Here is a 24,795-nt window from a genome sequence, read left to right as displayed (position 1 = left end):
AATTTTATTCCAAATTTTTCTTTTTACAAAACAACTTAAGGTTTAAGCATGTGAACAGCTTTATGTTATTGAATCTTTTATCCAATAAAACAGATACAGCCTATGCAAAATACTACTACTAATAATGATAATATTTACGCTAAAACAAAGATATTTAAAAAGAATAATAAAGAAATATTTGCACCACAAATAAATAATCATCCATTACCTTGTATCATTGAATGTCATTATGCCACCTGCAATCCTCACACTTGTTATTATTGGCTTTAAGGTTTAATGATGGGAAGTCCAACTCAATCCTGCGGGTCGGTTCTTTTGTTTAATTTATGTTTTTAGCCTATTTATTATTATTTATTTTTTTGCAATTTATCTGCTGCCATGATGCGCAACTTAAACTAAAATTCAAGAATCTAAATATAATTTGCATTTACAATAACTATATGCTACTAAAATTAATTTGAAAGTCTTGGCTGAATTTTAATAAAGGCCTACGGTAAACTGTCCTAGGCCTACAAGTCGTAGTTAAACGTCCAGTAGGCCTACGTCGTAACACCTGTTTATTTGTTTTATTCAATTAAGCTAATTTTTCTCAGGCTCATTGCGAATCTGACAGGAGCCGATTCACGGTAAGATTCGGTCCGACTGATTCACTTCGATTCGTAAGCGAATCATTTGGTTCGAATCGTTCACGGATCGTTCAAACTCGGTTTTGGCCAACAAATTCATAGGAAAGGTCCGACTCGTTCATTATCGGTCATGGCTACTTTTGAGCTATCATTATAAAAAATACTATCAGTATAAAATGCAATGACTGTCAAATAGACTGTAATGTAATATTTATAGTACGCTACATTCTAAAATATACAGTATATATATTGCAGTAGAAAAAATATCTAAAAGGCACCAATTGAATGGATCCTGTCCTCGCGCCACCCCCGGCTCGTGCCAGTTGGTCCAGACTGGATTAGAGCGCTGCAGCATCAGCGGATGATCAGGAGAGAAGGCCGGGCCGCTGCGCCCCTCCACCAGCCGCATGCTCCCGCACACCGGCTTCTGTCCGCCCGTGAGAAGTGCGCCGGGGAATGTAGAGGATATTAACCTTTTTTTGGAATAGCCGCTTATCAGAAACCGAGCTCCTCGGCAAAGCCCTCGTTTAAAACTCTGCTGGCTGAAATCACTGCAAGCTAGCAGCAACATCACTTGGCAGCAGAGGGGAGACGTGCTCCTGTGAGCTGAGCTCGGTGCATTCCTCCGTTCGCTGGATGACAAATGCCAAGCCACCGGATGGAGATATTTTAGACGGAGCATGGGGGATCGCGGGAATCAGTGTACCACTGTTTGGGAAAACCGGTTGTGATGTTTAACCGCTGCTAAAACGTTGACTGTGCAGCTCGTGTGTTTTTGCAGTCCGCAAAATCAAGGTGACGGCAGCTAGCCCGTTAGCTCGCGAGCTATCCGGTTAGTGTGAGACAGGGAACCGAAAACGCACCAAGTGCGTTTGACAACAAAATATCGTTATTATCGTTATTATAGTTATTGATAAGCGTGTGCACTTTTTCTTTGCACGGTGCACTTCCTTATTGGATAAGAGTGCACGTCGCTGAGAGGAGCAGATGTAAGGATATGCGTGATATTCTGGGGGGAAAACTTGCCATATCTATGAGAATTAGATAATAGAGCATATCAAACTCGTGTGCTTTATTATTATTATTATTTATTTTTTTTTTTTACATGAGCTGAATATTTTAATGTTAACCCCCTAAACCCCTTGGGATGTCATATCGATTCTGGCACTTGTACGGTATATTAGTGACTATTTGTGCCAAGCAATATTGTCGTATCGTCACTATATTATTAAGCGCATACTTGTGTTTGTTTAGAGACAAACACACCTGCTTCGTCCAGGTCCAGTAAATGAGTCTTTTGTATCAGTTTCTTGCAACACACGAGTGTCACAGTCAGAGAAAAATCAGAGTGGATGCCAAAGCTCCGGACGGACAGATGATGATGGTGATGATTCACACTGTGGGAATATGAGGAAGTTATTCTGAACAGAGCACACGGCTTCGCGTTCAAGAAACCCCTGCTGTTCCCGATGGTGGAATCAGCCTGTGGCTGTTTGATGAGCAGCGAACGAAAGCCGCCTCTCCTCGGGTCGCCTCTGAAGTCGAGCTGACAGAAGCTGGTGGGTTTTGTTTGAAAGGCTGGAGCAGGGTGTGACAGCTCTTGGTTTAAATGTTACATGCAGCACTGTGTGTATCAGCGAAGCTCACTATGAACGCAGCCTGGAATTTCTACGTCAATCCGTGTGGATGACGCCGCCGCCCGCCAACGTTCCAAAACAGAACCTCGCCGAGGCAAAAGTTGCTTTTTAAAATAGTTTGTTTCGGCTAAAGAGCAGCAGGTCTGTTAGCCATGTAGCTGGCTGCAAATGACCGGACTGCACTTCTTCAACTAATGTCTAGGGTGTCGGCTCTTTTTTTAGTAGGTGTCGTGCGTATAAAGTGTAATGTATAGCGTAGTTATTTTAACGTCGTCGTGACTGTTACTGGTTGCTATGGCATTTTTAAACGGCCCCAGACTGCTGGACTGGGCAAACTCCCCTCCACATTTACAGTTCAACAGATATGTCCTGACTGGATATAGACCCATCTCCTCCGTCCAGGAGTGTATCAAGAGTCTCTTCTATCTGCACAATGAGCTGGGGAACATCTACACACACGGTGAGTGAGGCCGGCCTCTACTGCTTCAAAAGAGGAAGCGGACAGTGCCCTCTCTCTTTATGTGCTTACTACATTCTTTACTTTTGGTCATTGTTTTGATTTTATTTTTAACTAATGAATTGGTATTAATAAATTGCAGGACTCCACCCATGTCAGTATGAGTTTTGCCCATCCTGGCTGCTTAGGTCACATGTTAACAGTATTTGCATTCATATTACCCATTCATAGCTATAGTCTAACGCCCATTTAAATGATCTGTTGCTACACCACCAGACACAGGATATGCGCTATATTTCCTTCTTAAGCACTGTGCGTTGTGAACTCCACATTTGCTGGCCATTTCAGAAACCACAAGTTAATGGAATAGTTCACACAAAACTATTTATTTACAGTCATGTTGGTCTAAACACACACAAATTTCTTCTGGGGAAAACAAAGGAAAATTTTTGAAGTTGTCCTTATCAGTCTTTTTAATGCAGTGACATCTTCCCCATTCACTGTCAAGCCTCAAAAGGCATCAAAAGTGTGTCACGGTTTGTGGTAAGTGAACGCAAATGAAGCATTCTCTCATGAACTTGAAACACTTGAAGCATAGTGTATGAGTCTTTTGGATTACGGTTGTGATTGAAGTGATTTTTTGTTCTTTTTGAATGTTGACATTTTTCAATCACCATTAAATGGAAAATACCGACCAATAGATTGTTCAAAATATCAAAAGAAAGTCATACATGGAGCGGGATGAGGATGATTAAACTGGCAGAATTATCTTTATTTTTCTGAAAACTATCAATTTAAACTATTATACAGCTACACCTTGCAAATGCAAACATCCCACTCTTGCTGTGTACATCACGATGTACTGCAGTTTGCTATACATAATTAATTGTTTGTTAATAACAAAAGGAGATATTCTCTGGTTAAGTAATTTTATATCACCGCTGCAGTGAGCATTATCTAGACAAGCACTCCAATGCAACACTTGCTGAGAGGAAATATAAACAATGTAAAATCAGGCATAAGGGTCAACTCCAAAGGAATTTCTGCTTGGAGATGCTTCTAAATTGCAGGACTGTGTGGAACCATCAAGCTGGCTCATGTGGTTTCCTGCAGGTGTACTGTCATACACACCCTTTCCTGTCAAGGAACCGCCATTTGGACTGAAAAACTTTGTTAGTACTATATTATATTTTTTTGATAGCAAATGACACATTCACGCTGATGTGCATTGCCGAAAATCCGTGAGAAGTACACTGCATCTGAGTACTGTGCGCTCAGAGTGTGTTTTTAAGCCAACGCTGTGGTTCAGATTATATTTGAGAGTGTTCTGGCCTATACTGTAGTCCAGTAAGCAGAAATGAGAGGTTTGAAATGAGTGACACAGCTTAATTTGACCCAGAGGATGACTTTGCTGCTGTAGGGAGCTGCTCCTGCACCTTTACTAAGCTGAAATAAAGATGCATTTTTTCTGTGTCTGCACTGTTTCAATTGGTAAAAAACATCTTTTGGAGTCTGTAAGACAAAGTGACAATAAAGAAAAATCAATGAATTCATTTGTTGCATATATCGTCACTTTTTTCGGTTCATGGAGCAATTTCAATTCTTGCATTTGAATGCAACCGAGGTTGCATGCTCCTTCAGTATTTGCTTTGTGTTCAAGTATTTGTGTTTTACTTTGCATGATATTTATGCACAATTGTATCCCATGTTTGCACGCCATGTCTTCAGAGCAGCGTTTGATGTTCTCCATAGGTTTCTACCTGTAACATCCACTGTTTAAAGATGATTGTCTATTATTGACACTTAACTATGACTTATAATCATTACTAGTCTGTTTCTTGCTAATGTGTTTGTATTCTTTCCATTCTGTGGGCTACCTTAACCCACATGCTGTTTGTATGGCCACTAATGGTCTATTATCTGATTGCAGACTTTTGCAAAAATGATTGACACATTGCACGTACACCACAAAATTGAAGGCGAAGTTCAATGGAAAAAAAAAAAAGAAGAAGAAGAAAAATGTATCCCCATGCTGTTCGAAACCACTTTTATGGGTCACAAAAGAAGTTATTTTAAACAATGTCTCCTTGTGTCCACACAAATGTCAGCAGGACCCAACATCTATCAAAACATCTTCTTTTGTGTTAAAAAAATAAATAAATCATACAGGTTTAGAAAGACATAACGGTAAGAAATGGTGACATAATCACCATCATCTTCACCTCATGCTTGTTAATGAAATTTGTAATTATGATGCTAATTAAAATTATGACAAGGCATCATATTTAGGATATTAAAAATGTCAGAATCATCAGACTTTTACATCATAATTTTCACTATGTATCACAATGTATGTCATTAATTTTTTTTTTTGTCAACTAATTTATCAAAGCATTATTTTGTCTTATTTGGTGGAAATTATTTACATTTTAAATATTATTATTGCATATATTTTTTTTAATATGATATTTACACTACATACAAATTTAGGTGCAGCTCAAATGCATTAAGTTTTCTAGGGCAGAGTGCATGTACTCTATCATTAGAGTCTTTATCAGAGTGAGTGTAAAGCCAACAGAGATAACTCACTCAAAATAGATGTGCTAGAAGGCACTGGTGCTTTTACCTGACTAGGATAAATCATTTGACACTAGGGGAATGACAGGGGCTTAGAGAGAAAAAGATTCACAAGCAACAAGAAGATTGTCCAACGAGATTGTCTTTTAATGTACTTTGAGCCACTAATAGAAAGCCACTGACTGTTATTTAGTTCTAAAGACTTTTAAAGACCTTTGTGTCGGTGTATAGTTTGCATTTTGGCAGCTGCTGCTAAAATTAGCACAGCAAAGCCACCGAGACCCTCAGTGTGCTGGGCCGTTCCCTGGGCCTGCAGAAATCCATGTGTTGTTTAGGCTGCAGCATTTAACTCAAGGGACACGACGAAACACAGCAGGGCTTGCCAGAGCATAATGTCAAATAACTACCTTCTCGTTCTCTTCACAGGCCTTGCGTGTTGCAACAACACTTCAAATACTTCTTCTGTGTACAATGACTCTCCTGAGCCTCTCTGTCTCGTTGTTTCGTTGTCTCCACTCAGGAATCCCTCTGCTCTGTTTCCTGGTGCTGCTCCCGCTCAACATCCCCTGGTCACAGATCAGCGTGACGTGGCTCGGTGTGGTGCATTTCCTGGCCTGCCTGTCACCACAGCTGGGCTCAGTGGTCTACCACCTCTTCATGAACCATGAGGGCGGCGAGCCCGTCTACAAAACCCTGCTCACGCTAGATATGTGCGGAATCTGCATGATCAACACGCTAGGTCAGCATCTCAATCTGCTGTCAGATCAACCCGCATTATCTCTCAGTATTCTTTTCAATTCTGTTCTCTGTTTTTCCCTGCTTAATCAAGGTTTTTTCCCCCTACATTTGATATTTTTGAATAGGTTGTTCATGCCCAATGAAGGTGATCTGAAATGTGCATTTCTCCTACATTTGTAGTCATCGTTCAGGCCGTTGCAACATTTTATCAAAGGAGAAGTGTTATACAAGAAAACAGTGTTGCAACAAAGGAAATAAAGAAGCAAAGAGAAAACAAAAGAGATATAGACACTGAAGTGGCTTACAACAAGACGGTATTCTCTGTTGTCACATGTACAGCAGCAGTGACAAAACTGTTTCACAGCACTTCCGTTGTCTCTTGCTCGATTAGCTTGATAAAGATCTCATTTGGAATGCTTTTTCCTGGTTTGCATAATTATCCACCATTTAGTTGGAAAACAAAGGACCGTTCTGTAAAAAGTCAAAAAAGGACATTTTGACTAATTTAATTAGATTTTTTGTAAAAGTGAAATAGGTCTGATGAGACAGAAATGGTTTGGAGGATAGTGTTAATTACATTAGGAAAACTGACTTATTTAGGCAATGTTCTAATATTTCTAATTTTTTTTATTTATTTTTGAAGAGAATGCATGTATGTTGGCACTGCAGGAAAATTGTTATTACATGTTATTTTAATTAATTTTTTTTTGTAAATCAGCTTACTGTTTATTATGAAAAATTAAGTTTTTGCATGACAGATCCCTTCTTAATATATTGTAGTTTATATTTTATTTATTCACATAGTTTCTTAACATTTTGTTATCAATTCTTTATATTAGGTTGTTTTTTAGTTTAGTGTGTGTATGACACAAAGTGTGCATCATCTATGATTTATGTGGCCTAAGTGAGTGGAATCCACTGTTGTAATTACATCACTGTTGTGATGTCATGATGCATTTTTTGCTGCCATAAAGCAATCCACCCTTTTTTGTGGAAATTTCGTATCTGCTCACCAAACATACGTGAATGATGCGACCTGTACAGTTACTTGTCCTCCTAGTAACACTGTGTTTCGGTTCACAGGAGCCCTGCCCATCGTGTACAGCACTCTTCTCTGCTACCCCTTCACCCGCACAGTGGCTCTGCTGATGTACATCTTGCTCTCCAGTTACTCCATCTACTGTGCCATCACAGCGTGCAGCAGTGTGCGCCGTCTGCGTTCCTTCGCCTGGCAGGCGCTCTTCCGCTTCTCGTTTTTCCTTCTGCGCTGGGTAGGTGTGGGCGGAGGAAGTCCCACGTCACTGGGTCACTTTCTCACCATGGATGCCCTAGCGGTGTTGGGCGGTGTCATTAATATCACGCGAATCCCCGAGCGGTTCTGCCCGGGCCTCTTTGACTACTGGTGCAACAGCCATCAGATCATGCATGTGCTGGTGGTGGTGTCCATACTGTACCTACACTGGGGCGTGCTGGACGACTTACTGTGGATCAACACGTATCACTGTCCGTCAGACTGACAGTAGCCCCTGCTAGTCTGGAATCATGGGTAATGGGGCGTGAGGACCTCTTTTAGTAATGAGATGTTTGGGAACGCGACGTTATTGGGCAAAGAATGGTTTGGGGTGGGAGGGGGAGGGGGGGCTGGGGGGCTGTGTGCTTTGTATATAAATGTGTGCACGAAAGTCCATGAGAAGTGTTTTACATGTTTTTTTAGGAGACACCAGTGCCAGCTTTGACACACATGCTTGTTTGTGCCGTCAGAAGCCAGAATGTACATATCTGCGTTCGCATTAACATTGTCCGTGCATGGCACTCTTTAGACCTGCTAGCTCAAACAAAGGCTACTTATTTATTTATTTATTTATTTGGTTTGAGACCAACACATTCTCTAGGCACACACACACACACACACACACGCACATATGGGGTCTGACATTATTTAATGTCATGTGTTCACCAGCGTTTAAAGCATTTAATAAATGACCTCTAAATTTAGCTGAACAGTGCGACACATGATCGAGCCCTCATATGATTGGCTCTCGAAATTTAAGATTTAACGTATCGTGTACAACTAAAATTCATTGCACAAAATAGCATGGCTTTTCTGAAAAACGAATTATAGTTTGTCTCTATTCTCAATTTTGCTAGTGACAAACAAAGATCACTGGTGCAGAAATGATGTACGCACCACCCAACTTTCTACTTAGTACTCTATTGCAGACTATGCAGCATATCAGATGTTACATCAGTGCTAACACCACACAAACACACACGTACTGTACGCCCAGTCTCACAGCAACATTCACTGGAAATACTTGAGTTGATTTTACTTGTTTTATCACACTTTTTTTTCCACTCTTTTTTTGTCGTCTCACTGTTAAGGTCCACATTTTCTGTATTCTCACCCTGATACCTGTAAGTGAAGGGTGAAGGGGTCATTCCTTGGTTTTGTAGCCTTGCCATTTATACGTTTACTGGCCGGTTAAAGTTGCTGAGTGCCCATTTGATTTTTTTAGTGCCCTCTGTGACTTTGATCATGTTTGTTAACATCTAAAGGGCATTTATTCAATGCAGTTTTTCCAGGAGCATGACTTCAATAATACCCTGGGAAACATTTTCCGTTACCTGCAGAAGATATTTTCTCTGCTGTGCTGCTGAACAGTCAATTCAGCCTTGTACACTTACGGTTTTAATATCCTAATCTGTATTTTGGAAGATTGGATTTTGTACCACTCTAAATTAGATTTCATTTCTTTCTGACCTTTAACCTCAATTATCTATGTAACCTTGGATTCGAGACAAGCCAAATTATTTTCTTAATGGTGTGCTGTTTGCACAAAGGCTTTAATTCTCTGCTGGCCATCCTTGTCCACTGTGCACCGAATGTTCCCGCTCATCAGATGTGGCAGATGAATATTAGACTCCAGAATGGAGCAATATTACACATGCCACTACACTATGAATTCCCCAATGAACACTAAGGGAATATTGGTTCTGCTCACTTGTGCCAAATTAATGCTATATATACAGATTATCTAAATCCCTAGTAATGGGATGAACTTGATGGGATATAATTCATAATGACCCCTCTGATCTAAGAAAAGTTGCCAAACGACTTCAGGTTTAACAGCGCTGTTTATAGTGACTGAAGCTGAACAATCTCCTTTATATCTGCTTTAGAATGTGATTCATGTAAACTAAAACAGTTCTTAATGCAGATTGCACTATGGAGATGTTCTCATTGTTCCAAATTTATGCATCACTGAGTGGAAAAAGCCAAGGATGACTCTTTTAACCCTTCCAACCTCACTAGTTTTAAAGAACTGACCAACAAACAACACGATGTGATAGATTCACTGACACTATCACAATAGCTTTTAGAATAAACTTCAGTGAGGCCTGCCGTTCATTTCAATTACCTTCACTTTGTATTTAGTTATATTTATTATATTTAAGATCTTTTGACATTTGGCAATGTTTGAATATGTTTTTTTTTTAATGCTACTACTACTGTTATTTATTTATTTATTTATTATTATTTTAACCAGTTGGGGATCACATATCTTTACACTACCACAAGTACTCTAATATCCTCTAGCAGAGATCAGACCTATTAGTGTAGAATCAGTGCATGTTCTGTAGAATGTTGCTCAGATGTATTTGACAAACACTTACACATACTCTATGCCAAATTAGATGTTTCAGGGCCTCAGGTGTCGAGCACGACGGTCCTGATCTTAGCAGACCAGGGTGGTTTTAAAAACTAACCACTAGTCCCTCAGATTTGGGGAAGGTTTACCCCAACCCCTTTAATGCTATTAAATGATAAACATTAGCCTCTGAAATCAAGTGGTGCATGTAAGTACTAGTAAACCAATCCCCTTGAAACACAACATGTGATTTCTGATGCTTGTGCAATGCAACCACTGACGTATTTGCTTAATGTGCGGTAACAGAGCTAATGCATCCAATATATCTGTCTTTAGCTATGGAATGAAATCAAGAGAGCAGCCCAGAGGCAATACAACCATATCAAGTAATCAACTGCACTGTTTATTTTTTTACCAAAAGGGCTTTGGATCAAAGTGAAAACCAATTAAGAACTTAAAAGTCCATATAGGTAACATAAATACCTGTATGAAGACTGTATATGCATAAAATGCGAGCGGCATACATACTGACATTTTTATATATTCATATTAATATATAAAGCAACAATGTTAGAAGAAAATATATTGAATGTTAACGTATTTCGTCTCAGAGTGACACTCAATACGGATTGTCTGATTTGATTTCAAAGGCAGAAGTGTTTTGATCATTCTGTAACTGTAAAAAGTGAGTGACAAGAATTGTGAAGTCACAATGAAAGGCCTGGTTGGAGAGTTGAAAAAAAAAAAGCTGTTTGATTATTTAGTAGAGTTAACGTCACAATAATATGTCTGTACTACTATGATGTCCTAATGTCATTAACACAGTCTTGTGTTTTTAAGCTGTTTAGAAGGGATTGTAATATAGTTTGGTTGGTCAAATCTTTTTTACATTATGAAAAGTACAGAGTGGCATACAGATGTTTTGGTTTGGGGTCCTGATATGTTATTACCTCTGAAATCCACTGGATAACTATGCATAAGCGAAATATGTACACACATAATATATATACACACACAAACATGTTTGAACATGTGAATTCCAAAAACAAGATGTTTTACCAGTACTGAAAAGAAACAGATCTGTGTGTTCACACCAACATGTTTTGCTCAGACCATGCCATCCTGGGGTTTCCTCTTCTCAGGGTGCCCTGTCAGTGCTCACTTGTACTGAGTGACCTCAACAGCTGATTTCGGGCCAGTTTTCTTTTCATCCTGTCATGTCTTCTTTGCTTGTTCTGGTTAGAATCAAAGACTGAAGAAAAAAAAAAAAAATGCTGACAGCTGTATGTTTTCAAGGGCAAAGGTCGCGATGGCTTGTCAGTCATCAGGCATTTGGACTGTGCATCCCTCTTGATGCATATTGCCTTCGTGGGGCCGAATGTGTCCGTAAATGCTGATCAAGAATGTGTTTATTCATGTAGTTAGTTAGGTGATGTGAGAATGTGCAGAGCATGTTACATTGAGCCCTCAAGGAAATGGATTGCATCATAACCCATGTTCTAGAGGAGGAACAAGGATGATGTTCTCATGGATGATGTTCTCCTGTCTGTATATTCTAATGTCCTGTGGTAAAAAAAGAAAAAGAAAAAAAATGACATGATGTATGAAACTATAATAACTTTTTTTCTTTTCTTAGTATGCAGGTGCTGGATAGCCTGTTAATGATCATTTAAAAACTACTCATCATTAGTTACATTGTGCATTATTATGATAATGGATATATTGTTATTATTACTATTATTCTGGGATGGGTTACCACTATCAGTGATCATCTTAATTTAAGTACAAAGGTTGAGAATACTAATGCACATAGGAAGACAGGAGGTCTCTGAAAGATCTGTCGGTTTTTAGTTTTTTGTTTCCGCTCCTGCTTGTGTGTTTCTTTTGAATTTGGATGTAGTCTGGCACCATCTGGTGGCCACAGCGCTCTTTTGACTCTTCTGCGTCGATAGCAGCATGAATGATGTTCAGTTAAACCGTGCTGACCTTCTGGATGAAGTCTGTCACAGGTCTCGCACTGAGCCCTACAGGCCGGATATCTTAGTTTTTGTTGTTTTATAAGGTGTCCTCAACTCACTGCAAAATTTACTTTGGTTTCACATAAGCATTTCTTGTTGTAAATGAATTATTATTATGTATTTTTTAATCCACAAGCGTGTGTCTCTGTTAGTTTGTTTTATGGGCCTATATTTCTCTCTCAGTCTATTTGTGTGTCAACGGTTACATTTGTTCACACAAGACAGATCTTCCAAACCCCACGGTCTCCTGCAGCAATTGTGCAATAAATTGAGGTTTATATTTTTAAATTGTCTTGTTTGACTTCTTTTATTTTTTTTATTATTTTTTTTTTTCAAATGATTTAAAATAGGACTGGAGATGAAATGCTTTTATATTTTGACCTCCACTTACGTTTGCCTATTTATTCTCAGAGGTGCAGTGAGGTGCGTGTGCGACTGTTGGTGTTTAAATTTATTATTCCTATTTTTTTTTAATTATATTCCTCTATTTATTAAATTTGTCACTTTTGAGAAATTAACCCCTTTTTTCTGGAGAATAATTATTTTAATTAGGCTATTGTTCAAATATCAATGGAAATTTATGTGAAAATTAGGGTTGCCTTAATTGAGGCATTCATCTGAATGTGAAAAGGCAATTCTTGTTGGAAAAAAAACTGTAAATAGTTTATATTTTATTCATAGTAAATGAATAAATTTAAACCTAAGTACTGTCATTTTAAGGTGTAAATATAATTGTAATTTTAGGGTAATTGTCATTAAATTGTCATTTTACGGTATAAATGGTGTACTAGTTTCCACCAAAAACATGACAAAACAAATAAATCAACCTCCTTCAAACGGTTTAAGAAGATTTCACAATATTTAATTATTTAGGATGCCAAAACAGTGTTTAATGTTGTTGTTAAGTGTTTTAATATTACTGGCGGGAAATATGCTTGTCGTGGTCATTTTTAAAGTTAAAGGCAGTTACTTTAATGCAGCATTTCACTGCTTTAGTGTTTAGTGGCCTATTGTCACAAAAGAAAGCGTAGGAAATTTGATTGTGAAAACAGAAAAGTTCAACAGGGAGATAATATTCAGACAAACATGTCTGCGAAACCGCAAACTTTATGCGCGCGAGCGAGCGAGCGCACGTCACGTTCACGGTGCTGCTATGACACGATGAAGTTTTGAGATCAACTGAGGAGCAGCTTCACACAACGTAAATCACTTTAAAAGGAAACATAAAGCGAGGACACCTCCCATTCGCATCTACATCTCAAAATCTCACTTCCTCCTTGATTTAGAGTGAGCTCTGGCCGCAACTGCTGGCATTCACCCACTCCTCTCCATCTGTCCGCGTCCAGCGTCTCATCCTCTCGCCTCAGGAGCCGGAGTCCCTCCCCAGCCACAGGTCTCAGGTACAGTCCCCCTGTGTTTGTGTGTTGTGCTTCTGTGATTGGAAACACTTCATAACTTTGCATCTTTATCTGCGACCTAATAAGCTGACTAACTAGACAGCACACTGGGCGCGCCTAGGCTTTCAATACTGCCTTTAAAAATGCTGTTTAGATTAACGGAGTTTGAAAAACAGACCTAATCTGCGGCTCGTTCGTAATACATTCAGTTTGTAGTCAGTTCAGTACTGTATTTATGTTAATATTTGGTCATTGTTCAATGTGTCGAGCTGTGCCTTTCTGAACTGCAGCAAGGCACGGTTAAATATTTGAGGAAGTTTAGTAAGAGAACTAAACAGTATTTCCAGATAAAGATGAAGCTGGTATGACTTGAGTCCTGCATATTATTGTATAAAAATAGTGCAGACTATGTAAGAGTTTGCTTAAATGAGCTTGGAAGAAATGCAGAGAAAGGATAAAGCAATGTAAACAGATGTTTCATGCCAACATAATAGTAGTAGGCTAATAATAATAATAAAACTTGAAGTTTAGCTCTGGCAAAAATGTTAATTCTGTCATTGAACTTCCTCACCTTCACTTCGTTCGAAACCTGCATGACTTACTCTCTTCCGGAGAACACAAAAGATGTTAGTCTGAATGAATCGCTGTCACATTCATATTCACTGGATATTAAAAAATAGCTACATAAATGAAAAGGACTGACTGAGGTTGACAGTCGCTCACATTCTGCACGATTGTGCTCCAAACAAGACTAAAGTCACAGGTTTAGAACAACCTGCAGTTAATTACTGTACTCCTTTCCCACCCACTTTGATTATAACAACTATTGTGATGCATTAACTGGATTAACTGTTTTATTTCATGATGAAAACGTTTAGTAGGATCTCCGAAGCAGATAGAAATAACTGCCTGTGTGGAAGGATGTGGTGTAACTGTTCTGAAGCTCTCCTGCGCTCCCACACTCGCTGTGGTCTTAGTCCAGTTATGACAGTTTCCTCTCTCAGTCTATTTAATGCTCTTATGCATCTTTCATTTTTCAGGTTGTGCTGTGAGCATACATGGTATGATGCATTGCAAATGAGTGTGACATTTGTTAACTAATTAGGAATATGCACAAGAGTGCATTTGATATAGGTATGATAAGGGATAAAAAAAGGGCAACAAATAGTTAAATAGATGAGAAGGCAGCATGAAGCAAAATGCTTTATTACTAAAACCTGCAGAGAAAGTGGCATCAGACTTGAAGAAGTAGCCCGAGCATTTCCTTCTCTGTCATTTCATGCTAGTTTCCTTTTTCCTTCCTCTTTCTCTTGAGCTCATTGCCTAATGCAGTTTTAAAGATAGAAAGTTGAAAAAGACGTTGAACAGATGCATTCTCTTTCTTTTTCACCTTCACTTATCTAGAACTATTCGTTTACAAGAATTCATGCAAATTGAAGAGAATTTAGGTACTAATTAAAGAACACAACTTGAGTGCAAGCATACGACGAGTTAAGATCACTCTCGATCGCTGGAATGGAGTCAGCCAATTTCACCACAAATCACAAATAGCTAAACCTCAACAACAATAACAAAACAACTTCAATTCAATGAATCATGTGGCCTATAAGACACACAAAACGTAATGATGAGGAAACAACATTATTGTTTCTCATGTGTGTGCTTTGTTTCCCCTCATGTCTGTCCTCAGGTCATCATGTCTAGGAAGGTGGTCAGGACCAGTAAGTTTCGCCATGTCTTCGGCCAGCCGGTGAAGGCCGACCAGTGCTATGATGACATCAGGATCTCCCAGATGACCTGGGACAGCAACTTCTGCTCGGTCAACCCCAAGTTTGTGGCCATGATTGTGGATGCCAGCGGTGGAGGAGCTTTCATTGTCCTGCCCCTGAGCAAGGTGCATCCAGATAGCATGTCAGACTCATGAAAGACTTCAAATTCATTGAATGTCTTGAATACACTTCAAATGAAGTTGGATAGGTAGGTTTCGGTCTTGATAGTTTCAAGCCGTTACCTGTTTTAAATGATCTTCAGTGGCCTTTGTGTTTTGAACTCTAGACATGTCATGCAGTGTTTGTCTAAATAAGGAAGTGCAAGGTTAAGTTTCATACGTACGTGTCACCAGGCTTAGCATCTCTTCTCTTTATGCTCTCTTGCATCTTGTTTTTGCCTTATTTGGAGTGCGCTGCTGTCAACTCTGCACAGGATGTGGTGACAGCTTGCAGACTGAGTGAGTGACAAGAACTGTGAGAAAAGGACAGCTGCCACTTAGACTCGATGTGCCTGCCTTTTTCGTCTGATCAGCTTGGTTTCAAATTTGAATTTGTACTTTTTTACTTCACAAAACTTTATGAGTAAAAATGCTATGTTTTCAAAATGCCTTTCAAAAATTACCAGATGATGTTTGCATCTCTTACAGAGAGAGATGATGGAAACATTTTCTTGCCTTCCTCTTTTTTTTTTTTTTTTTTGGTTGTACAGTTATTTCATATGCCTTTTATTTGTATCTTCTCGGTCCATCATCTCTGGTCCTCTGTTTCTATATGTTGCTCTGTCTGCACTCCTGGGTCTTATACTTCGAGAATGAATGGGGGTTCTGTCATTTTCAATCTGCTGTGCATCTTACACTCTGTGCTTTGCTCAATGCCAGCCATTGTTTCCCAGTGAACACGAACATTTGAGTCAAGCCATTTTATTTGGTTTGGGTGGCTTGAGGACGGTTTGTTTTGAAACTGATAACATGATCATCTGGTTTTGCACAAATTTGTTGAGTTTACACGTCAGTAAAGGGGTGCATGGTACTATAGAAATACTGACATGAATTTTTTTTTAAAGTACACTTTTAGCTCAAGTTGTCGTGCTTATAATATAATTTGCATTTGTATTCCTGTATTAAATTAGATCTCAAACATTTGGACCCCATTGAAACCAGAAGTAAGACTCTTTTGTAAAAGATTCATTTGGTGTAAATATCTGTTTGAACTTAAGAACTTAATTCAGTCACCAGTCACTTGATCTGACAATGGTTGAATTATTTTAAGATTAGTTTTATTTGAATATTAATCATATAATCCTATATGATTTATTCTTATCTTATTTATTAAATTTGTATTTGCAGTTTTCAGTATTTTAATTTTAATAAAACTTTTAGTCAGTAAAAACACAGTTATATATTTGTATTTAGTTTTAATTTATTAGTTTCATTTTTAAAAAAAAAAAAAATATATATATATATATATATATATATATATATATATATATATATATATATATATATATATATATTTCCCTGTTAGTAATTTTGGTTATTTTCAGTTAGTTGCAAAGGCAATATTTCAGTTTTTTATTGAGCTGTATTTCAGATTAACAGTGATTTTTAATGGTTTTAGTTTAAGTTAAGAACAGCAATGCTTTAGTCCAGTCATATATCACTGTAGTATTTCTTAACTTATTGCAGCCCCTAATTTATTGCAAAAAGAATTTATAGATTGCACACAATACTCACATTTAACAATATGACTCTGGCAGAGTGAAAGTGCTCTCCGTGAGCATGATGGGAACTCCTGCACAGTGCTGTCCTCTCTAAACGGGTTAGTGGTTATTAGGCATAATTGAAGGCATAGCTGTAAAATTGAGATCAGCTGACACAGCCCCCCCCCCCCCCATCTGTCTGAGCTCTCTCATGCTCTTTCTGCTCTGTTTGTCAGAGCAATAGAGGTTTTGAGTTGATGTTCTATAATCAGTCATTTGAAGGTCTTGTTAATGGGTTTATTTGTGTATGTTTGTTTTCCACTTCATACCAATGTTTTCCTTTAAAGCTCATTCCTCCCTTTGATTTGTGTTTTAGACGGGTCGCATTGACTTGTCCCTGCCCACTGTCTGTGGTCATACTGGACCTGTATTGGACATCGAATTCTGCCCACATAATGACAACATCATTGCCAGTGGCTCTGAAGACTGTAGTGTCATGGTGAGTGCCTTTGGCCTAATGGTTTGATCAAATTACATTTCTGCACCAAAACAGTTGAACTGTAGTCATACAAAAGTGAAAAATGCTTGGATAATTCGCACAGCTACCGTACTGGTGTGAAACATATAATACTGCCTCAAGTCTAGCTCCTACAACTTCTTATAACATAAGGTCAATGTTGTTTTGTAATAGATCTGGGAGATTCCAGATGGAGGTCTCACATCACCACTGAACGACCCAGTTGTGAAGCTGGAAGGTCACTCTAAACGTGTGGGCATCCTCAGCTGGCACCCCACTGCCCACAATGTGCTAATGAGTGCAGGTAAACCAACATTAGACACACACTCAATAACCAAAAAATGCAGGCTAGACTACATCTATATACTGTATGCACTCAGTTGTGAATATAGAGGCAGTTGAAATGTAATGATGGCGCCCTCTGCTGATTCTTCACACAAACATCTGAGGTTTATTATAAATTTGACATGATTTTGTTTTCCTTTCTCCCCCTGTGTCTTCACATATACTTTATTTACCTTGTGCCTCTCTTTTTCTCGTTTTCTTCTTGAAGGCTGTGATAATGTGATCATCCTGTGGAACGTGGCTCGTGGAGAGGCAGTGGTGCGCATTGACTCAGTGCACACTGATATGATCTACAGCGCCTGCTGGAACAGAAACGGCTCGCAGATCCTCACTGCCTGCAAGGACAAGAAATTACGAGTGATAGACCCCCGCAAGGGCTCCGTCATCGATGTACGTGTATGCCTTTATTGGAATTAAATGTCAAAATAGTGTGAAAAATGATAAAAAGAAAATGCATGGGGTATAAATAATTGATATGGTTACGTTGTTTACTGTTAGTTGCATTGATTTTGTTGTCACATCCAGAAAGTTTTCATTTTGTGGAAAGCATTTTGGTGTGTTTTTTTTTTTTTGAATGATCATGTGAGTATTCAGAAAACTCTAGATGGAGCACATAATACTGAATAATTTAAAGCTATTGTAAATAATCCTTTAAGTTGATATTAATTTAATGTTTTCTTAAAATGAAGATGCAATAACAATATTTCCCAGACAAAAAATAAATAAATAAAAATGCAGTGAATTTTCGTGACCAAATTGAACCTGCTGCGAAAATTCGCTATAAACAGTAAACGGGGCCACATTTTTGTGTCAATTTTAACATTTTAAGTTCAGTGAAAGCATTTGATTAAAATTGTGAACATTTCTCATACGTTCCTTTCTGCCAGCTCGTTTACTGTCATGTGATTTGTCGCTGCTCATATGACTTCTTTCTGTGTACATGTTTGTTCAGGAGAAGGACAAGCCTCATGAAGGCTCAAGGCCAGTCAGAGCTGTGTTTGTGTCTGATGGGAAGATCCTGACCACCGGTTTCAGCCGCATGAGTGAACGACAGGTGGCGCTGTGGGATCCTGTGAGTACATCTTCTGCTTCTTCTGCTTTTTTTTTTTTAACAGTAGTCAACATTTGAAGTGGATCAGAAAAGTTAATCAAAGCTGCCCTAAGACAAGAACGCATTTTGGTTTTAGGTTTTAGGAAAACTTAGAAAGTGACTCACAAAAGTGTGTTTGTGGTTGCAGAAAAACTTTGGTGAGCCCTTGACCCTGCAGGAGCTGGACACCAGCAGTGGGGTGCTCTTACCTTTCTTCGACCCTGACACTGGTATAGTCTACCTTTGTGGCAAGGTAAGGGGCGAAGAAAGACAAGACATTGGTCATGAAGTGTTGTCTGTTCATGAAGTTGGATGTTTTAAGCAGTGCATATGTTTTGATAGGGTGACAGCAGCATCAGATACTTTGAGGTGACGGACGAGGCCCCATACGTTCACTATCTCTCCATGTACAGCAGTAAAGAGAGTCAGAAGGGCATGGGCTACATGCCCAAGAGAGGCCTGGAAGTCAACAAGTGTGAAATTGCAAGGTAAACACATCCAGCCATTCAGCCAGGCCTATAGTGTACTTGCTTTCTCCCACAAACATACAAAAAGGTCAGCGTTTTAAATCCTGCATTATTTCATATTTATTTTAGGTTCTATAAACTCCACGAGAGAAAGTGTGAACCTGTTGTTATGACTGTGCCTCGTAAGGTAAGTTCCTCAAAATCAACGATCAGCTTAAATGTCATGCTCAAAGGATTGTGGTCAGTTAGAGCTTCTTTGCTTGAAAGAAACTGACAGCTTTATAAAACATTAAATTGGTCAAAAGTGACAGTAAAGATATTTATAATGTTGCAAATGATTTCAAACAAATGCTGTTCACTTCAACTGTTCATCAAATAATCCTTAAAAGTATCACAAAGTATCAAAGATATAGAGATAATACTGAGAAATTTTCTTTTGAGCAGCAAATCAGCTTATTAGATTGATTTCTGAAGGATCATGTGACTCTGAAGACTGGAGTCATGATGCTGGAAATTCAGCTTTGCTATCACAGGAATAAAATACACTTTAAAATATATTAAAATTGGAAAATAGTTATTTTCAAACTGGAACAATATTAAACAATATTACTGCTTAACGGCCTGTCCTTTTTTATGTTAGTTTATTAATGCCACATTGTTTATTAAGTGCTGCTTATTTATTCCACTGTTATCTTTTCTTTGCTTTAGTCGGACTTGTTTCAAGAAGACCTTTACCCCGACACGATTGGTCCAGAGCCATCAGTGGAGGCAGATGATTGGTTTGCTGGTAAAGATGGGGAACCAATCCTGATCTCCCTGAAAGACGGTTTTGTGGCTACCAAAAACAAAGAGTTCAAAGTCATCAAGAGCTTGATGGCCACCACATCGTCTTCCTCGAGCAACCGACAGTCTGACAGCGCGGTAAGAGAACACGGGAATCCTCTGCCTGTTTACTGTGTTTTAATAAACCTTTCTATCACAAATAAACTCATTCTGCCTTTCTTTCCGTTTCATGAACAGGACGTGCAGGCCTTGCAGAATGAGGTGAAGGAGCTGAGAGAGATGGTGGAGCAGTTGACCAAGAGAGTGAGCGAACTGGAGAGCAAGTAGCGGAAGACAGACCCCAGCAGAATGAAAAGAAAAATGCAAATGGACATGTACAAGACATGTAATAAAGTAGTAAAAGGTGTACATTCGGAAGAACATTTTGTAGAATTATGTGAAATTTTTTCATGGGATACCCTTTTACAGTCCATTTCAGACCAAATTTAACTCCTCAGGGATTTCCTTATTTTAAAAAAAAGAAAAAAAAAAAGATTTTTTAATTAGACCAGATTTGTTTGAAGCCCATTTTAATATATGTTTTGTAGGATTTGAAATAAATGCCAGTGTTATTTTAACAAAGATTCGCTTATGTGTCAAAAACTCTCTGTTCATTCTACACACACAAATGTCTTAAACCACACAGTTTTATTGAACATACAGAAAGGCAACAGAAATGATAATGACCTGACACACACACACACATACAACTGTGTAGCAACTGTGCAGATTACAGTAGATACCCGTATCCTGAAGAGTTCTGAAAATATATCTGTTCTGTATTACTCAAAAATAATGAATTCAGTTATTCAGTAACATTACTGAAATGACAATTACATGCCCAGATAAAATAACCTGAAAGTTTTTTGGACACAAGCTCAGCCCATCCCTGAATCTTAATAATTAAGTGCATTGTTTATTAGCTGCTCTGAGAAATTGCAGCAGTAAACTACATGAAACTCATTAAAAAGCTTAAAGACAGCAGCTGTAAACAAGTAATATTTATCTTTGCAGGTCTGGACCTCTTCTAGGTTATGTGATTCTCATTGCCTATCAAAGACTAACATAGACATATTTCACATACTACCAATTCAATTTCTGTGATTACTACTCCTTAGCTTAGCTACACGTAATTCTTGCTTGGTGCAGGGGCGCTGTTGCTGTAGTATTTGGTGGTTCCACTGGATCCTCCGGAGCAGGGTCTGCTGAAGCAGCACAGCAAGCCTCCGTCCAGCAGGAGCAGGACTCCTCCTCCCCAGCCCACGAAGATACATGGACCCAGCTCTCTCTTAACAGACTGTGATACCAGTGGATTGTTGAAGTCGCGCACAACATTATGAGCAGCCCAGCTGACGGGGATGATCAGCAACAAGGCCGCGATGATCATCCCTATAGCGGACACAAGTCTCACTTTGGGCTTGACTTCTTCGTTTTGGATGCAGGTGGTGAAGTCGGCGGCAGCGCACAGAGTGAGCAGGGACAGGACAGTGAACATGCAGCTGATGATGGTCATGGCACGGGCCGCCTGGAGGTCAGAGCCCAGGATGAGCAGCGAGTCGTAGGCTTTACACTGCTGCTGTCCGGTACTCTGTGTCACACATTCCATCCACAAGCCCTCTTCCTGAACCTGTGTGGCAGAGCAAAAATATGAAATATAGCTTCTTATCCATAGAATTTAATCAACATCCTTTAAAGAATTTTATTTTTCAGCCGTAATTATTAATTAAATTAAATATATATGGCAAAATGTCATAATAAATAATCATGCTACAGTCTCCATCTTTTTGTAAGGTACAGTAGACTGTTAAATGACTATAACTATGTATTTCATATATTTGACACTGGACCACAAAACCAGTCATGAGATTCATCATTCATCATCATACACCTCAAAGATTAGTAAATCAGCTTTCCATTGATGTATCGTTTGTTATGATCGGACAGTATTTGGCCGAGATACAACTATTTGAAAATCTGGAATCTGAGGGGGCAAAACAATCAAAATATTGAGAAAATCACATTTGAAGTTGTCCAAATGAATACTTAGCAATGCATATTAGTAATAAAAAATTAAGTTTTGATATATTTACAGCAGGAAATTTACAAAATATATTTATGGAACATGTCCTTTACTTAATATCCTAATGTTTTTTGGCATAAAAGAAAATAATTATGATAATTTTGACCCAATCAATGTTATTGCTATAAATATACCCCAGCGACTTAAGACTGGTAGGCCTATATTTGTTTTTAAATATTTACAGCTTTATTTATTTATTTAATAAAATGAATAAATTATGATGAAGTGTTATATTTGTGCACTTCCCAAGCCTACACATTTATTCTTTGAATTGAACTTTTCGAAATGGCAGCAATGGTTTACCTGTGCAGTGATGATGTTCTGGCCAATAAAAGCAGAAACCTTCCATCTTGGAACAGCGATGGTCACAACCGCTGCAATGAGACCTAAAATTCCCAGCGCCGTACACGCGATCTGTACACCAGATGAGCCCATTCTGAAAGAGGAGTAAAGGATGTTAAATTATAATAGGCCTAATAATAATAGATTAGAAAAATATTATTGATGCTCTCAGCTTGGAAACAGTGTTAACCTGAAAGCAAAGCAATCAAAGAAAAAATGCACTCCCTGCAAAAGCAGTAGAGTAGATAACAGCAGAAGAATAGCAGAAGATAGTGGTTTTGAATCCTTCCTGTTTGCCTCATGGTATATTTTGTAAGACTAGTAATATTCTAAACTAGTTCTTAAGCGCACAATGGCTCCTCCCTTCAAACAGGTGCATACAGGATTTTTTTCTCAGGGCTGAAACGTGAACAAAACAACATCTCTAAGAAATCCCACATCATGAAGCAAGCCTCAAGTCTCAACAGGTCCTAAAATCTGCTTTTAAAGAAATCTTTATGTAACCGCCACCTCGAGAGGAGTCTCAGGTACCACGTGTTCCATTCCATTCCATTCTTCTTAACTTCAACTGTAGCAAATAAACAGCGAGTACTTTGAGTGAACTGCTCGTTCTGTGTACACTCTCCCCCAATGCCTGTGGCTTTTTGTTCATGTCGATCTCAACTGAACTTCTCTTGTATCTCCTCAGGGTTTGCTCGTGGCTGATTCATAAAACTACTGTTAGAATGTGTGGACTGCACTTAAGTCCCTGTAGTCCACTATAGTGCACTGCATTGTCTTCCTACTCGGCACTAACAAAGCTCAATGGATGTATGAGGAGCTGGAGAAGGTGACCAGGTGCTGCGTGGGCACCAGCAAAATGACTAACACTAATTGTGGCAGTTTTTGAGTTGACGGTGAATCATTCAGCAGCTCTCTGAGCGATTAACATGCTGTCCGGCTCCTCCAAAACTGTATTCTTTCCTTCTAAACAATGATAATTCTGCTCATGAATGAGTGAGGAATTTTTTTTTTTTTTTTTTTTGTCTGGATGCTGTCCAGGATTCAGGTAAGTTATATTCTAACAATTAACGATCAAACAGAAGTCCAAAGTGAATCCCAACACTTTTCAATGCGACGTGTTTCAAGACATTTTGTAATATGTAATGATTTATATGTTTTGTTACACAGAAAAAGCAACATGATAAATATAAACAATGTTATACACCTAACAAATAAGTCTGAAAACAAAATATATATCCTCGCTGTTTGTTTTAAAGTTTTCACAAAGAGTAAACAGTTTGAACTTTACCTTTTATTGTAGCTCCTTGATGAAGATTCTCTGTAAGTTTCCTCCTGTTTTTGGATGTAGTCTTTCAGCTTTTTCTTTAGGTTAGTCTCCCTCCTTCCCAGACTGTTACCTCTGATGAAGGTGTTGTGATGTGAGGATGCTTTTGTAGAGGAATCCAGTGGGTGGAGTAGAAATGAGACAGAGGCAGCTTTGTAAAGATGAACTGTCTGGACTTCTTCCTTTTCTCTCTGTTGCTCTCTTTCCCCCTTTTTATCTCACCTTCTTAAAGTTTTTAGATAGAGAAGGTCTGTCTTTGATATTTTATTTTATTTTTTGTTAAAAATAAATGGTATGCATTGGTGAACACTGATATTATCATCACATACATCACATTAGCAGGATACTGAATGGAAATATTCCCTCTTGGAGGTCGGACATCTTGATACTATGAATCATAAAGCCTCTGAAACTTCAGCAGTAATCTTAATAACATGTCAAAAACAACCTCATATGTTCTCCTCATAAGCTCTTCCTGGTCACCGTCGAAACCACATATGATGAGTAGATACTGTCACAAGTTAAGAGCGGCTGGGATTTAAATTGTGAAACATCGGAACATGGGAGACACAATAATAACACCAGCTGTGTGATGCAAGGAATGATTCATTTAAAAACTATGTACTGTATAAGAGATTGGACAAAATAGATAGGAGTTCCCCAGTGAAAAAAAATACTAAATTTATTTGAGATACATTTATTTCATGGTAAGTATACTACAAATACATATACATATTCATACATAATAAAAATCCCCTGGAAATTGTGATTTGGTAAAGTAAACAGGAATACTTAAAGTCTGTTAAATAATGCACTTTATTTGTCTGGAAGTAGTTCTGAAGTCCAACTAAAGATATACTGAAGTATATTTGATTGTGCTAAAGTGGAACTACACTCTTAGAAGAGATTGAACCTTAAGAGTTAAAAAAAGAACCTATTGTGAAAATGAACTTCTAGCAATCAAAAAGGTTCAAAGTTGAACTTGAAGGTTCTATAATGATCCACTGGTTATTTGGCAGTTGTTTTAAGAACCTTTGTCGTGGTAAAAGATTCATATTAGAACTTAGGATAGTTAAGGTTCTTTTATGAACCTTATAAGATGTTCTGTAAAGACTAGACTGGCTAAAGTTAGAACACAATTTCCTTAATTGTTTCTTTAGTATATTACTAATTACATACTCAGTATTAATTAATTTACTCTTATTCAGTTACTAATTGTGATGTCAGATGCAGTTGT

At 38.3% G+C, this 24,795-nt stretch overlaps 3 protein-coding genes across 3 annotated transcripts; 2 read left to right on the top strand and 1 right to left on the bottom strand.

Annotated features, from left to right (window-relative positions):
- The first annotated feature begins 551 nt into the window (after positions 1 to 551).
- On the top strand, positions 552 to 11,991 carry LOC113047044 (progestin and adipoQ receptor family member 4-like). The gene is made up of 3 exons (XM_026208292.1): positions 552 to 2,723; positions 5,818 to 6,036; positions 7,119 to 11,991. Exons 1-3 carry the CDS (start codon positions 2,558 to 2,560, stop codon positions 7,550 to 7,552), a joined length of 819 nt encoding a protein of 272 aa, XP_026064077.1. The 5' UTR covers positions 552 to 2,557; the 3' UTR covers positions 7,553 to 11,991.
- Positions 11,992 to 12,931: 940 nt separating this feature from the next.
- LOC113047042 (coronin-1A-like) lies at positions 12,932 to 20,393 on the top strand. The gene is made up of 11 exons (XM_026208290.1): positions 12,932 to 13,103; positions 14,791 to 14,994; positions 16,945 to 17,067; positions 17,260 to 17,389; positions 17,639 to 17,820; positions 18,383 to 18,502; positions 18,669 to 18,773; positions 18,863 to 19,008; positions 19,117 to 19,174; positions 19,696 to 19,908; positions 20,008 to 20,393. Exons 2-11 carry the CDS (start codon positions 14,797 to 14,799, stop codon positions 20,095 to 20,097), a joined length of 1,365 nt encoding a protein of 454 aa, XP_026064075.1. The 5' UTR covers positions 12,932 to 13,103; positions 14,791 to 14,796; the 3' UTR covers positions 20,098 to 20,393.
- A 205-nt stretch (positions 20,394 to 20,598) lies between these two features.
- LOC113047043 (claudin-6-like) lies at positions 20,599 to 23,642 on the bottom strand. Its single transcript, XM_026208291.1, has 3 exons — positions 23,523 to 23,642; positions 22,193 to 22,325; positions 20,599 to 21,436 (listed from the first exon to the last, which is right to left on the bottom strand). The coding sequence occupies exons 2-3, from the start codon at positions 22,322 to 22,324 to the stop codon at positions 20,933 to 20,935; spliced, it is 636 nt and encodes a 211-aa protein (XP_026064076.1). The 5' UTR covers position 22,325; positions 23,523 to 23,642; the 3' UTR covers positions 20,599 to 20,932.
- Positions 23,643 to 24,795: the final 1,153 nt, after the last annotated feature.

The sequence above is a fragment of the Carassius auratus genome, chromosome 28, assembly GCF_003368295.1.
Source record: "Carassius auratus strain Wakin chromosome 28, ASM336829v1, whole genome shotgun sequence".
In the NCBI taxonomy this organism is placed as follows: Eukaryota; Metazoa; Chordata; class Actinopteri; order Cypriniformes; family Cyprinidae; genus Carassius; species Carassius auratus.
Note: the sequence above shows the minus strand (reverse complement) of the source record. Positions and strands in the feature narration are given on the sequence as shown.